At 35.7% G+C, this 16,330-nt stretch overlaps 1 protein-coding gene across 1 annotated transcript in view; it reads left to right on the top strand.

The window, feature by feature from the left end:
• The window catches only part of EYS (eyes shut homolog), a 782,127-nt gene that overhangs the window by 298,935 nt on the left and 466,862 nt on the right, over positions 1–16,330 (top strand). Inside the window, exons 23-25 of the mRNA XM_071548512.1 lie at positions 7,752–7,848; positions 9,674–9,781; positions 10,406–10,551. Of these exons, the coding sequence (XP_071404613.1) occupies positions 7,752–7,848; positions 9,674–9,781; positions 10,406–10,551 (351 nt within the window). The remainder of the gene's footprint in view (positions 1–7,751; positions 7,849–9,673; positions 9,782–10,405; positions 10,552–16,330) is intronic.

Genomic DNA, 16,330 nt, shown 5'->3' with positions numbered 1-16,330 from the left:
AGGAACTGCAGTTGCCTGGTTTTGCTCTAAAGACTTCTTGCATTCTATAAATAGCATTAATGTAGAAGTTCTTCTTGAGCTATCTGGCCTAGATATAGAGAGTTTCTTCCTGCAAGTAGATAATTGTAACATTTGTGTAACATAGCATAGATTGTGAGACAGTTAGACCATGACTTTAAGTTAAATTGTCAACACGATCACTAGAATGTACAGTGCTATGCTGAGGGTAGGAAGAGTGTTGTAGGGGAGGATATTATTGCAAAATTTTAGGCATCACTGCAGTAGAGCAAGTTTCTGAAGTGTACAGAAAATATCTCATCTTATGTCCTTTTCCAGTAATAGAAAAGCAAGGGTTTGATCAAGGCAATTGGAAGGACATGGGGTTTTGAGCTGTTATAGCCAGCATTCTATCTCCTTAAATGCTACATACTAAATGCAAACAAAACAGAGTATGAATAGACAACTTAAGGCAAATAGTAGAATTTTTATTGCTTAATGTATCAACATGCTTTTCTGTTCTTAGGGAATTCCATTCTTGGAATTAATCATAATAATGTAAATGGAAATTTAGTGTAACAGAATAGGAAGGTAAGAAATGTGAGCAAAATTATACAACTGAAATAATGTTGAAGTATCTGTAGCTGAGCCTGGGCAACTATTCATAAATTACCCAAAATATCTACATGCAAAATATAGATATGTATGCATGTATATGTATATGTATGTATGTGAAGTAGACTGTAAATAAAGACTATGGGCATTAGACCATGCTGTTCTAGATAATGTCAAGCACAAAATTGTTAGTTTTGTCAAGACAATACAAAGGAAAAACAAGGCAATTTAGTAGAAATAGTTCAGCATTCTGTGAACAATTTTGTTCCAAGACAAAACAAGTTACTGAAAAATGTATTCAAAATGAAGGAAAACTATGAGAGGGCATGGAACTATAGGGTGCAAGATCAGCTCTCTGGCTAGGACTGTTGAACAACAAGCTTAGTAAATGATGAAACAGGAGATAAAAGGGAACAGTTTTTACAAAGTCTGTAACCTGGGGAGTTGAAAGCACATAAATATTACAGAGAATAACAAGACCAAGTATTTTGCAACCATAAACTATGGGCCAGAAAATATCTGATGTTTTCTAATAGAAGACTTGATATTTATTTATTTTTTCTATGGGAATTTTCAGTCGATACATCTAGGAACTAAAGCAAGGCAAGATTAGTAGGAACAGCCCATATAGTTGTTGCTGACACAAAAACAGGATGGGAAGGTCAAGGTTGTTGAATTAAGACAGTTCTAAGAATTCCTGCTCCTTAGAAGATAGAAATGAATCTCTTTAAAACTAGATGTTGATCTTCCTTCACTTGTCCAAGTAATATTGATAGGATATTACAATGGAAGTAATTTTATGTTTACCTGATAGATTGTGATGAAAAAAATATCAGGAAACACTATACACTTTACATTGCATAAATATATAGAAAGTTCATATCAAAGCTTTAATTACTCTATTCAAAAATATGGATTATTTGGTCAGCATTTGTGTTAACTGAATAACATTTTCATGAGTTATGATACTCAGAAGGGAAATTAGATCTATGAAATTATTCATGTATTGTTGAAAAAAATACATCACAAATATCTGAATTAATTTGACCAGATATAGATATCCACAGTATTACATTAAGGAGGTATCATTTTCTGAGGTAATTCATTTAAACTAAAAGCAGACATACAAAGTCAAGTTTCTAATGCTATAGAAATATTTATGTCTCTGACTATTTAGGCAGCTTAGGACAATTCTATTAGATGGTAGACAGGCTGAATTCTTTACCAGCTACCTGTTGCTGGATTATTATATATATTTTTTTAATCTACATAGGTCTGGGAAGCACAGGATTTTAGAGACAAGTAAGGAGATTGGGAAGCAGCAGCAAATGTCATTACAGCATATAAGTACTCAGAGGCTTTGTAATCTTATTTGTGCTCATTTCAGCTTTAAAGATATAAAGCTAGAAGTTGAGAGGTCAACAACGCCCTAGCTTATGCAAAAGGAATTGCATGGGTCTTAAGGTTAAAACCACCAGCTTTAGGTGTAGGGAAATCGCGTGTCTTGTTTCACAGAAATTTGTTAAAGATACCCAAGAAGAGCACTGTGTCAGCTTTAAGGAGAAAAAAATAGCTACAGTTTGTACTGGCATTAGCTATCCTATTTTTAATTTATTCTCCAAGTACTCATTCTAAAAGCAATACTTCCTTGATGCTTCAAGGTAATTTCTGAAGTTCTTGTTTTAAACAGTTCTTTCTGTGACTCTTTCACCTCTTTTATCAGACTGCTGTCCATAACTCTACCCCATGACACCTTGTTTGTTTCTTTAATACCATTGTTTTACCACACTAGTGATTCATTTTTATCTGGTCCACAGCATCTTACAGCTAGAAGCTTGAACCGAGGCAAAATATCTTTGAGTTTGTGTCTGAAAAAAGGTTAGTGAAAATCATCATAATGAACAAAATTTATAATACCAAGAAGAAAGAATAAGTAGATGCTGAAGAACAGAAGTTGTAGATTGCCGTTGTCAGATTCCTGAGCCCTTTGGTGGCAGATTTTTTCAGACACACACATACCTAATTCACAGATAGAAATAGCCTTTTTACAAAACCTAGTATTTTACATACTTTTGATTTTGATATATGTACCTATCTATGTTATGCTGAATAACCTAATTACCTAAACTGATGATTATGGGGCTGCTATGATATCTCTGCTGCTTGCAAACATTTGTTCATAAATGGTTCATGGTAAAGAGGCAAATATAATCCATGACCCTGTGCTGATGAAAAAAATCATGGCGTACTTACGGCAAAAGAATCCTTTTAGGATCCTATTAGTGCTCAGTGTTGCCTGCACAGGTCAATTCTGTAATATTTCCCTTCAATAGAATAAAGAAATGAAAATGATCATAACTATGACAGCAGATATTTAGCTTCCATACTCTGCATATTCCTTCATTTTCCGGCTCTCAGAAATCTCATAGACAGAGTTGAGACTTGCAAGACCCATTTCCTACATTTCAGAGAAACAGAAGGAATAGGATCTGTCCCATGTTAAGTAACAGCATTCAAGGTATTTTTAGATCTTGTATCATTAAAGTCACTTTCATGTCACCTCAACAATTAAAAATATACAGAATAAATGTAAATTTTCTATCATAAAGAGCTGTAATGATTTTGAATTGTTTTATCTCTCTTAATTTCTGAAAGTTTGGAAAATGTTCTGTTACTGCAAAAACTGTTAACTTATCTAAGATGCATTTCACTTCCTCAAAAATACCTATACATTTTCAATAAAAGAACAAAGGAATGTTTTAAGCTAATTATTTGTCCTTTAGGTAAAAAAACCCAAACGAAAACAATGTGAACACCATTAATACCTATGAGATCCTATTTACACCTTCAGTTTTTCTAATGAGATAGGAAAAATACAACAAAATATGTTTGGCAAATAAAAAGCCATTTTACAGTAGCAAGCATGTTCTCGCAATTGTTACAAGCAAGTTATATTTTCTTTTAAAAAGGAACCTCTTTAACAGTGGACAAAAGTGTTGGGAAATTCTTTTATCTTCAGTACAATAGTGTTTTGATCCCTACATCTGTGAGTAATAATCCTGTGCCAGATATTGCTTCCTGATTTACCTATATCAGTGACTAATATGTACTAGCAGATGTCTTAGTTTTGAGATCAAGGATTATGGGTCAAAGAATGGTAAGAGAAGCACATTGTGACCTGACCTCATATTTGAGATTCTCTTCAGGAGAAGATTCACCAAATAAATCCATGGAAATAATTATCATGTATTTGGGAAATGTAATGAATATGTAATAGAAATTCATTACTTTCAGGAATATAACCTGGTCTGTTTGGTTGCGGGGTGTGCAAGTTTTGTGGAATTATTCCCTTGCAGCCAGTGTGCGGTCAATAAAAAATCATCTGCTTTCTAACCCAGTAAACTGGTTGGAGAGTTCACTTCCCAGTTTTCAGTGACAGGATGACCATTAATATGCTAGTTTACAAAATAGTTATGTACAGTGATATATTTGATATTTTAAACATTTTAAGGCAGTTGGTTTTGCTTGGTTTTGTTTGGGGTTTTTTGTTGTCTTTTTTTTTTTGTTGTTGTGTTTTGTTTTTTTTAATTTCCTCTTGCAACATATGAAACAATTTGGAAGCACATCTACATGTCTGCAAAAGTTACATCCATACACTAATTTTAGTTTAAGTATCCCAGATCACAGCTATGTGTGGCAGCAGTTGTAACTTGCACAAAGTAACCTAATGAATTATGTTATCCTTCAAATTGTGCATGACTATCATGTAAATTGGACTCCTGAGGTATCTCAGCTTCAGCAAAAACTATGCAAATAAACTACCGATTCTTCATTTAAACCAGTTCCACTTAGGTATGAGCATTTGAAGTATTCTTTAGAATTTGCAAGTAGTATGATTAGTGCCTCTTCAAGTACATTCATAAAATAAATATTTTATTAATATTTTAATCTTAACACTGTGGCATACATTTTCAAGTTTGACCTCTCTTGGTACAAGCAATGTGCACAGTATAAACCAGCTTTATTTTCATAATTTACTCTAAGAACCTATTTAATGACTGAATTAAAATTGGCTCGTTGTCATACTCTTTTATTGAAACATCCTTTGCACAAGCTTTATAAATCCTAAATATACTACAGTACAGACATGCAGTGATTTTGAATGAAATAAATAACTGGTAATATTTTTGGGTCCTTTTAAGCAGATTTGTTTCTGAATAACTATTTTAGTTGGAAGCAGGATTTTCTGATTAAATCTTCTGCAAAAATTGCTGCAAGTGCTAGTCCTTAGTAAAAGTCACTGCATGAGTTCACAAGTTTTGACTGTGGATCTAAATACTATCTAATTAGTTCTATGTGATTTTTTTAATAACATATGTAATTAAGAAAAAAATTAATTATTTCATTAATAAAAAGGGAGTGATCCAATTTGGCAGTAAATATAAGACAGTATTATAGTGAATTGAATACTTAGATTACTTATTCCATCATGTACTAGATAGCCAGTAAAATTTTGTGATGAAAATGTTATTTTTTCCATTTGTAGGAAAAATAGATAAAGTAGAATGCCTCCTGCATGTTTACGTATTTTGTCTTTTCAAGGTACCACTATGTTGCTATGGGCTGGAAAATGTGTACTCCTGCATTCAAACAATGTGTTTAGATAGTGTTTTATGTTTTCACTACCATATTATTTTCTTCAAAAAGACTATAAAACATAACCAGCAGGGACAACAGGCAAAAGCAAAATGAGAAAAGCCTCCATTTTCTGGTTTATACATTTTAATCTGATACCTGTGGTACACCCTCCAATTTCTTAATTAAATGAGAGTTAGAGAAACATGTTATGGTCTTTTCTGCTCTTACTCAGTGACACTGGCGTGGTATGTTTCAAAAGAACAGCTACTGATCATTTTGTGTGTATGTCAGTGACTGCTCTCTACTTATGCAACCAGGTCTAGTACTGAACTTGGTCCATGGCATGTTAGTTTACAGTTCTTTTACCTTTCTTTTTGACTTACTCGAACTACAGGCAGTTATAGATTAAGGTTCCATTACTACATTAAAATGCAGATTTACACATGCTACAGAAAATGTTTGGATTGTTCACTCTGATTCAGGCTCATTTGCAAATAATAAACTGTACCATTCATAATACAAAGTTGCCTGTGCTGAGGGTGCTAATTCAAAGCAGTACACTGGGACAGATAATTTTTTCCCTATTATGGCAATTCTTTTACAGTTTGGAGTTTTGTTGCTTGGTGGGGTTTTGGGGGAGGAATCAGCATACAAACAGGAAATAAATGAAGGTATCCTTTCATACCCTGAAGCATGACATTTCTGAAAAAAAAAAGAATAACATCATAACAATATAAGTGACTCTAATTGAAAGGTTAGTTTGAGCTATGTTCCAGGCTCTATTTTTCCAGCTTTGTATCAGACTCTGCTGTGAAACCTCCAGCAAATATTAAGAACTCAGAAATTTATTGAACAGAAATAATCCTGATAGGAAGAAAATACCAAGTGCTTTGATGTGGTTTTTAGATTGGCAGAAGAGATTTTTTTTCTACAGCTTTCCTGACAACTCTGAGCAAGACAATTAATTTTTCCAGTAATGATTTTCTGTAGATTAAAAAATGTCATACTATTTTTACTGTGGTCTTTTATGATCTCTCCACTTTCATTAAGTACTTTGAAAACCAAAAGTACATTATGCAACAGTAAAAGCAATTACTATCCTTACTTATGTATCTGAAAAAATGTAAGTAACAACTTTTGCTTGTTGTTTTTACAAAAAATCCAGTAAAACTTTCAACATATTTATGGTAATTTCAGTGGCTGCTTTTATAGTCATTTTATTTTTTTTTTATCTAGTTGATGTTCAAAAACACTTTGGTGAGCACCATAAATGATCTTTAGTCAACCTGCAATCAGGGGTCATGTGTATTGTCACTGCAACACAAATAGTTTGCTCATTTTAAGGGTTTCATTATTATATCAATTGAAAACAGGCATATTGAATTTCTGCAAAATGCAACAAAGTAGCTGTAGGTTAGCCACTATGTATAAAATTATAACTATGTATTTAACAGAACATTTATGTATGTGAATATTGTAAGATACAGTAGGCTAAGAGCAGAAATTGTGTTCATCTATCACTGAAAAATGTCTTATTTCTCTTTAGCACATATTCTGGAAATTTTACACAGGTAAATGTAATGTATTATGCAAGTAATGTACTGTGCAGATAAGATCTTAACTGTATTTTTTCTTCATTTAAATATTAAAACCAGTTAATTTTTTTCTTAGCTAGTGACTACTTTGAATAAATGTGATCTCTCTAACTGCTACTATGCTCTGTAATATATTAATTATTGAATTAGCTCTGATTTTTGTCCCACAGTCCCTGAGAAAGCCTTTTCAGTCCTTTAAAATGGGCTACATTTTCCCAGTACATATATAGACAGATGCTTCATCCAAATCTGTTCTCTCTAGTTCATTAAAGTATACTAACACTTGATTCTCTGTTTGGAAATTAACTTGTTGAAGCTAAGGAACAAAAATACTTGGAGAAAGTTCTTTTGACTTGCTTCCTTCCACTTGTCACCCTGATCTTAGCGAGCAGTGAGGGCTGACTGCTCCAAATGCAAAGGTAAGCCAGGATTCCTAGGCTGCCAGGGCAGGGACCTTGCTTTCTGACAGTATCTGAATGAGGGGTTCAGGGCAGGGCCCACGGCTGTGTCCAGGATCAGCACAGTATGGCAGATTGCCAATCAAGGCTACAGGGAATGGGACAGATCCAAGATCAATCCAGGGAGCTAGTCTGAAGATCTAAGTCAGCATTCCGATAAGCAGCTACATGGCTAGGCATTCACATGGCTGCAGCACAGATCAGTCAGATATGAAGGGCAAAGAGCCTCAGCTTGAATGCTCCAAAGAGAAGAGGTAGTTGCTGATGCTTCTCTCAGCACTCTCTTGAATGGCTTAAAATGCAGCCGAGGTTTCTCAGGCCTGCCACTTGTGTTGTCTAAATTCTTCCTGGGCTCAGACAGCCAAACCTCCAAGAGAAGCTGTGACCCTTATATTCCCATCATGTAGTAGAGTTCATTCTTCTGCAGTTAATGTAATCTGCGTTTCAGGATTTGAGGGTGCTTACTGTGAAGTTAACAGTGATGAATGTATCTCCCATCCCTGCCAAAACGAAGGACTCTGTGTGGATGGGATCAACCACTACAGGTGAGGAAAATCATTTGAATGACAGATATACAGCATGATAGATGGTGATTTATCATCTACCTATTCCTTTGTGCTTTGCCTGTCTAATGTTTGCTGACCTTTGATGTGTTTGATAGTTGCATTACAGTCTAGATCTTCTTGTGATCAAAAAGTTGTTATGTGTACACCATACATGTGAACCCAAGACCCTGCTGTAGGCCTAATTAAAATCTTAAGAATCTAATAAAAAAAAAGCAAGAAGTTGTTGTTAGTTTAGTTACAATAATACATATAATCTGTGTTAAAATTAATAGAAAAGCTTCATAAACAATGCAGTTATAGTTGGTATATAACAAATCTTGCAATTATGTAGTTCTTGTATAATTTCTTATTATTACCCTCACAAGGTCTTTGGTCTTCCTCAAGAAGAACTGACAGTGTTTCTGTAAGTTAGTGGCATCTGGAAGCCTTTTTCAGGAGAAGTGAGATGTTTACAGTGGCAGTTTTCTCAGCTTTAGTCTCAGGCCTCCTTGGAGCTTTTTTTGTATACTTTCTTACCACAATTTACTACCTTTGCACTGTTTACCAGTTTCCCCAGCTCACGTAGAATCCATAGAATGGTATGGGTTGGAAAGGACCTTAAAGATCATTTGGTTCCAACCACTCTGCAATGGGAAGGAGCCCCTTTCACTAGACCAGGTCACTCAGAGCTCTATTCAACCTGGTCTTGAACACTGACAGAGATGGTGCAGCCATTCTCTGGGCTGACTGTTCCAGTGCGTCACCACCCTCACAGTAAAGAATTTCTTCCTAATATCTAACCTAAACCTTCTTTCTTCTAGTTTGAACCCACTCCTCCTTGTCCTGTCACTATGTGCTCTTGTAAAAAGTCTGTCTCCATCTTTCTTGTAGGACCCTTCAGGTACTGAAGGGCTGCAATTAGGTGACTCCTAAACCTTCTCTTTTCCAGGCTAAACAATTCCAACTCTCTCAGTGTATCCTCATAGGAAAGGTGCTCCATCCCTCTAATCATTCCTGGTGGCCCTCCTCTGGACTCATTCCAACAGGTTAATGTCCTTCCTGTGCTGGGGATTCCAGAGCTGGATGCAACACTCCAGGTGGGGTCTCACCAGAGCAGAGTAGAGGGACAGAATTGCCTCCCTTGATCTGCTGGCCAGGCCACACTGCTTTTGATGCAGCCCATGATACAATTGTCTTTCTGAGCTGCAAGTGCACATTGTCAGGTCATGTCCATCTCTCATCCTCCAGCACATCCAAGTCCTTCTCAGCAGGGCTGCTCTCGATCTGTCCATCCCCCAGCGTGTATTCATGCCAGGTGCCCCAACCCAGGTGCAACAGCTTGCACTTGGTCTTATTAAACCTCATGAGATTCCCATGAACCCACTTCTCCAGGATTGCATCCCATCCTTCAGTTGTGAGACACAAAAGGCTATTTGTAACACCATGATCATCTTAATGTCTCACGCCCTCACTGTAGGTGCTATTTGCAGACCTGAAGCTATAGCACAAGAGACATCAGTTAGTTGGCTCCTGGGCTCGTGTCAAAACAAGTGAAAACCAGCTCAGGCCAAGGCAAGTTTTAAGGCCTTGCACAGTGGAGTCAGCACAAAGCCTATGGCCTTCAACTAATAATTACAAAGATCTTATTTACTGGGCTGCAATCACTGTACATGTGAAACTTGTTGAAGTGTAGCCCTTTTTAATGACCAGAAAAAGGCAAACATGATTTTTGTACCATGTTATTCATGCCCTTCAATATCTGCCTTATTTTTCAGGAATCTTTAGATTTGACTAAATAGTAATATACTGACATCCTCTTTTCTAGGTGCTCCTGCCAACATGGCTTTACTGGGACCCTGTGTGAAGTGGAGATTAATGAATGCTTATCAAGACCCTGTAAAAACAATGGAACTTGCCTGGATCTCATAAACAGGTTAGTTACTACTAAATGAAATATGATTCCCTGTTTTTAATGTTACTTCTGCTTACTGCCTTGAGGTTTATATGGAACCTTCAGCATGTGGCAAGGATTCGGTGTTAAAGTGAAGTAGGCAAATGTTACTGACTCAGTTTCCTGTTTCTTATGTGACCTGAAAGGAAGATAGAAGGGGAAAAGTCTCTTACTTTTTATTTTAAAGACTGAAGTAGAAGAAAATTGATCTTAAGCTAGGTTGCTACATCTCTCTTTTCAGCTTCCAACAGTGACCTTTTCTAATGTAAAGGTTTACTGAAGTTTAAATGAAAGCAAGAGAAGAATTTGTACCATGTATTTGTTCAACAGCACTCTACTTATGCCAGAAGACCACTAGCCCTTAAGTCATTCCTTATACCTTCAGTTAAAATTACTATGCCAAATTTTTCTACAAATTTGACCAAAAATAAATCACTCTGCTTGCTTCAGAAAGATGGAAATGAGAAAAGTCTACTAATTATTTTAATGTGGATAAGGATTAGGGACACTAGCTTGAGATTGTATAGGAGATAATATGATTTCAAAATATTGGAATAGATCACATTGTTACTTCTGTTAACATACCTGATTTTCCCTTTTCTGAAGATTCATCTGTAACTGTGCACCTGGGTACTATGGGTCTTTGTGTGAGATGGATGTAAACGAATGTGAAACTTTGCCTTGTTTGCATGGAGGAAGCTGCATCAACAGGCTTGGAGGCTATTTGTGTTTCTGTCTACCTGGATTCACAGGTATGATCCACTCTACCACAATCAAGAAGCTTATTTCAGAGATTTTACATAGTTTTAGTTTTATAGCAAGGGCCTCAATTAAATTAAGGAAAAGTAAACAGGATCATCTACTTATTGAAGGATAAATCAATATTAACTCCAATAGAACTTTGATACAATTCTTTTGAAGTAGCTCAAGCTTATTTATATAAAGACTTGATTTATAATTTAGTCACCTGTACAATCAGCTGAAACACATTAAAATTTATTCTATAGTACAAAGAAAATCAATGTGTTTTTAATTCAGCCAAGAAAAAAACTATTACCTTGATACAGAGTAGATTTTGCAATCACAAAAAGATGCTACCTTCTCACTTGAAATTGCAAAGGGCCATAGCAACAGCCTGACTGTTGATCTGTCGGACTGTCACTGTTGTCTTTCGTATCAATCTTTACACTTTTAAAGAATAAGGACAAAATATTTGATGAGTAGAGATGTAATAAAATGACCATAAAATGACATTGAATTTTATTTAAATGCTTTGTGTGCTGCAGAACTAGCTCATACGTAGTGTTCTGATAGATCTACCTCAAGTAACTTGAAAACATGAGATCATATGACTGCAGAAACACAGTTGTCACCTCAATTTGTATCACTTTTGCACTCTTTCATAAAATGTTGTTTCCTACCCATTACAGCCTGTGATGAATACCATGTAATTTATAAGATAAGAAAGGATGCAATTTTTCATCCACTGAACTGAGAGGAATGTAATTCTCCACAGAACAAAGAACTAGTAGAGTTTTGGGAATAACTGTATAGCTGTGTATTCTTTTTCTGCTCACCACAAACTTTAGTCCACGCATCAGTTGTGCGCTGTTCTTTAAAATGATCCTTGGCATCTCAGAGAAAAATGAAAAAATCTATATAGTTTTCTTGCCTAAGACTTTTTTAAAGCCTCCCCTCCTACTCCTGAAATATTTTCTTCAGATGACCTGTTTTCTGAATAGTACTTCTTGGCTGTAAGAGAAATTTCTGTTCACTAGGCAGTGGGGCTGCAGGTGTAATTTCTAACTAATAGATGTTAAAACATTTGTCTTAACATTTATGTACATGTATCTGTAAGAATTCCCTATTATATTCATAAAAGACAAGACACCTGCACTTGAAGCACTTAGGAGACTAATTTGAAAAAGAACAAGCAATGTGCAGGTGTGCTTTCCTTTTGATTCTTCATTAACTAAGAAGTTTGACTTCAGTTCTTTTTGCTAACCAATTTAACCAATAGGGATAAGATGTTGTTGGTTTGAGGGGGTTTTTTTTGTGTGTGTGTGTGCGTGAGGGGGTTCTTTCTACAATTAGCTCTAATAGCTGTTTTTTATTACATGTAATTTTTTGTACAAATTCTGTAGAGTATTTACAAGACTAGTTGTTTACTGTTCCATGTTAGTTATTTACTAACAACGGTAGTGTGATATTAAGGTGTCTATCAAACAGTGAAACATTACTCAAAAATTAGTAATAGAATGCCCATCACTTAATTATAACCACTGACTTTTTTTTTACCCCTCCTTAAAGTGACAGTGTTTGGACAACAACTATGCAATGTACCAGCTAGATAAGGTCCAGAATAATTCCTGCAATAGAGCAGTTGAATTAAAGTCTTAAAATTATTTTGCAGTGTTAGCAGGACTAGAAAGGAGTGAAAGTAATCTGATTTCAAAGTGAAGACTTTTCAGACATTGCTTTTCTAGATTATGAAGCAAAAAGCATGTGTGTCAAGTGAACATTTCCCTGGTAAATGTAGAGAATTTTAAATTACTTCTCTGACAGTTTACAGTTTTGAAAACTTTTTATAGAAGTTACAGTTCAAATAGCTATAGCCGATTTTTCCATATTTAACTTTTTTTTTTATTTTATGTTACTTACACTACATAAAAAGTAATTATACTGTTTGAGGGTACCAATTTGTGAAATTATAACTAGTGGAACAAAAATACTGTATAACTACAAACTATTAGTATTTACAGTACTGAATTTAAAACAGCATAGCAAGAGTAATTCATTTAACTCTTTAAAAGATAGGTGTAATTCCACTGTCATTATCAGTAACTTCATCAGTTTAGAAACAATTTTTCTTTCACAGACCAGACGCCTTTAAAAATATGTGACAGTGAGAATTGTTTTCAATGATCAATTGAATTTAAAAAAATGCATAGTGAAAACTTTAATCACTGATTATTAAAACATTATAGACTTATGGAGTAAAATCGAAACAAAATAAAATATATTAAATTGGTTAGGCCCAGTTATGTTCACTTCATATCTCATTTTATATGTAAAAACTTATGTAAAAATATTAATATTCATCAGACATATGGATTTTTTTCTAGTTATTAAGTAATTTACTGTCATAGAGAAGACAGTCTTTAGACACTGATCTCTTTTTTGCTACATTAGTTGCAAAATTGTAGAGGTATCTCTTAGTATTAAGTTCTCAATAAATGTGTTATTTTGGATTATTTTGCATTGTTCATAATTTTATTTCATTTTAAATAGGTGCTTAACAAAAAATACATTAAAATAATTTATTAACTCTTAATATATAACTTTTTTTCCACACTGCTAAGATAAAGATCTACTGCTCTGCAGCTCACATAGACTCTTAGAAAAGATGGTCACAGTTCCAATGACACAGGTGTAGTCTTTCAGTCATTACTTTTTCCATGTTTTCTCCTACGTTGCAAAAAATATTGAATTATTTGAGGTAGTATTAAATTTTTATTTGAAACAATGCAGGCCCAGAAAACTTTTTTTTTTGTTTAGTGCTTATGTAATGTAAAGAAACTTAGCAGAAGAGCAGCATATAGTCTCTAGGCAACCAGGTAGCTACAAAATTTTCTGCACTTGAATTCTCCAGTCTGATTTTTCTTGTTCCATACCAGTTTTTACATGAGGAAAGTCTAACTGAAGAAATCAGTGACTGAAAGTTCTAAATAGAATAGTTGTTTACTGAAGTTCACATTTGTTGCTGCTTATTGATTGTACAGTTGTGGTACCTGAGTGAGAGATACAAAAACATAAAATGGAAGATGCCTCCTGAGTCACTGAACCTAAAACCTGTTTGACCTGAACAGTCAGCCATTTGTTGGCTGAATTAATGAATTTTAATGGTTACAGTAAATGTTACTATAAATACAGAAAATTTGTTCATAATTTCAGGACATCAAAGGCTATGTCAGATTTAGTTTTGGCTTGACAGCCCAACATTTGTTAGAGTATTCAAAAATAAATTATAAACAAGTGGAACTCTCATGACTGTGAAACTATAAATTAAATGGAATGTGATCAGCAAATTAAAACTAATAGCAAAATAAGGAAATATAATCAATGAGTATGGCTATATCTTCATCAATACAAATCAGTCTGCATTCTGAATGTACACTGGGACACAATTATGTAAAGGATAAAACAAGAAAAATATACATGTATTTATATTCCACTGTTTGATATTAAAAAAAATATTAATGAAAAACTAATTACTTTCAGCTGCTCAATGTAACATTTTAAAAGGAATAAGTAATTAATGTGTTATGATCGCTTATCCTGAAGGTCGCTTTCATGATTGAGGTGTTAATCACTGCTTCTAAATCTTGCCATCTGAGCAACCTTCTCTCAAAATATAACTTAGATGATTCAGACATGCCTCAAGGGAAATAATTTTCATGTTAATGAAAAATTTGTTATAATCAAGTATAAACCATAAGTGTCTGGGTCACTTGAGTCTGCTGCAAAATAGATTTAATAAGAGTACAAGGTTTTTTTTGACTATAAAATTTTGTTTGTTAATGCCTAGTTACTTAATTTGAAAGGAATCTAGGATTATCAAGTTTTGCTGCCTTCAGTGACTGACTTGGTCATTCTAAAGTCTTTATTTTCTGATTTTAGTATGTTTGAGGTTAAGGGAATAATTCTAAGATACTTTGCAAAGACTAAAGGTGGGGTTTTTTTTCCTTAAATGTCTTGGTTTGACCTGCTGGCTGCTCATCCAGCTGTTCTTTCAGTCTCCCTCATCAACAGAATAGGAGAAGAAATTAAAGATGAAAAAACTCATGGATCAGTGCCATGGAAAGTAGGATTGAATGCACCCTTCAGTAAGTTCACAGGTAGCACCAAGCTGTGTGGTGCAGTTGAGATGCCGAGGGGAAGGGATGCCATTGAGAGAGACCTTGACAGGCTTGAGAGGTGGGCCTGTTGGAACCTAGTGAAGTTCAACAAGGCCAAATGTAAGGTCTTAATACATGGGTGGAGCAATCCCAGGCTGGAGCTGTTGGTTGATGAGAAGGTCAGCCAACCATGACCTGGCAATGTGCACTTGCATTCCAGAAAGCCAACCTTATCTTGGCATGCATTAAAAGAAGTATGGCCAGCAGATCAAGGGAGGTGATTCTCCCCCTCCAGTCTCCTCTTGTGAGACCCCACCTGAAGTGCTGTGTCCAGCTCTGGTTTCCCAGCACAAGAAGGATATGGACCTTTTGGAGCAAGTCCAGAGGGGTGTCTCAAAAAATGATCAGGGATTTGGAACAGCTCTCCTATCAACAGCCTGAGACAGTTTGGGGCTGTTCAGCATGGAGAAGAGAAGGCTCCAAGCAGCCTTCAAGTACCCAAAGGGGGCCTACGAGAAAGCTGGAGAGGGACTTTTAAAGGGTCACATAGGGATAGAATAAGGGAGAATGGCTTCAAACTAAAAGAGAGCAGATTTACATTAGATATTAGGAAGGAATTCTTCACTGTGTGGGTGGTAAGACACTTGGAACAGTTTTCCCAGAGAAGTTGTGGACACCCCATTCCTGAAAATATACAAGGCCAGTTTGAATGGGACTTTGAGAAGGCTGGCCTAGTGAAATGTGTCCCTGCCCATGGCAAGGGAATTGTGACTAATTGATATATAATGTCCCTTCCACTACAAAACATTCTGTGATAAAGCCCATGAGATCAGTTATCAGTTATCATCGCAGGCAAAACAGATTTGACTTGGGGGAAATTAATATGCTTTTGATAATTAAAACAGACTTCTGGATGGGAGGAAAAAACCCCACAAAATAAAACAACACTTCCCCCTCATTCTCCCCTGCCTGTGGCACCTCTTCACAGTTCCAAATCCTCTATATCCCTGCAAGAACAGCCCACAGATTTGGGGGGTGGGAGGTTATGGTCAGTTCTTAACAGCTCCTCTCTGTTGCTTCCTCCTTGTCACACTTTTCCCCTGCTCCTGCATAAGTGCCATTCCCAGGCTATAGTCCTTCAAGACATATCTTCTTCAGCATGGGTTCTTCACTGTTCACATTCCTTCAGGAAATAATCACCTGCTCCTGGGCCTGGAGTGTGGATATCTGCTTGTGTTGGGAGTACTTTCCACAGAGTGCAGTGGAATACCTACGCCACTGTGGTCTTCTCCAGGAAAGTTTCTGCTTCAGTTCCTGGAGCAATTTCTCTTCCTTCTCTGATCTTGGTGCTTACATAATTTTCTCTTTTCTCCTCTTCTTTGTCTGTGTAGTGTTTTGCCCTGTCTTAAATATGTTTTCACAGAGGTACCACTGTCTTGACTGAGGGGCTCAGCTATGTCCTACAGTGGATTCATTGAACAGAGATGGAACTGTGTCTGTCATGGGCAACCCCAGGTCTCTTCTCACAGAAGGTACCTTGTAGCTCTCCCCCACAACATTTTAATGCCTCCAGCCAATATTCAAAATAAGATTTCAGTGGCTAAAATAGAATGTGTATTGCAGGTATATTTGA

This window comes from Pithys albifrons, chromosome 2 (assembly GCF_047495875.1).
Source record: "Pithys albifrons albifrons isolate INPA30051 chromosome 2, PitAlb_v1, whole genome shotgun sequence".
NCBI classification, from domain to species: Eukaryota; Metazoa; Chordata; class Aves; order Passeriformes; family Thamnophilidae; genus Pithys; species Pithys albifrons.
This window is presented reverse-complemented; position numbering and strand designations above follow the sequence as displayed.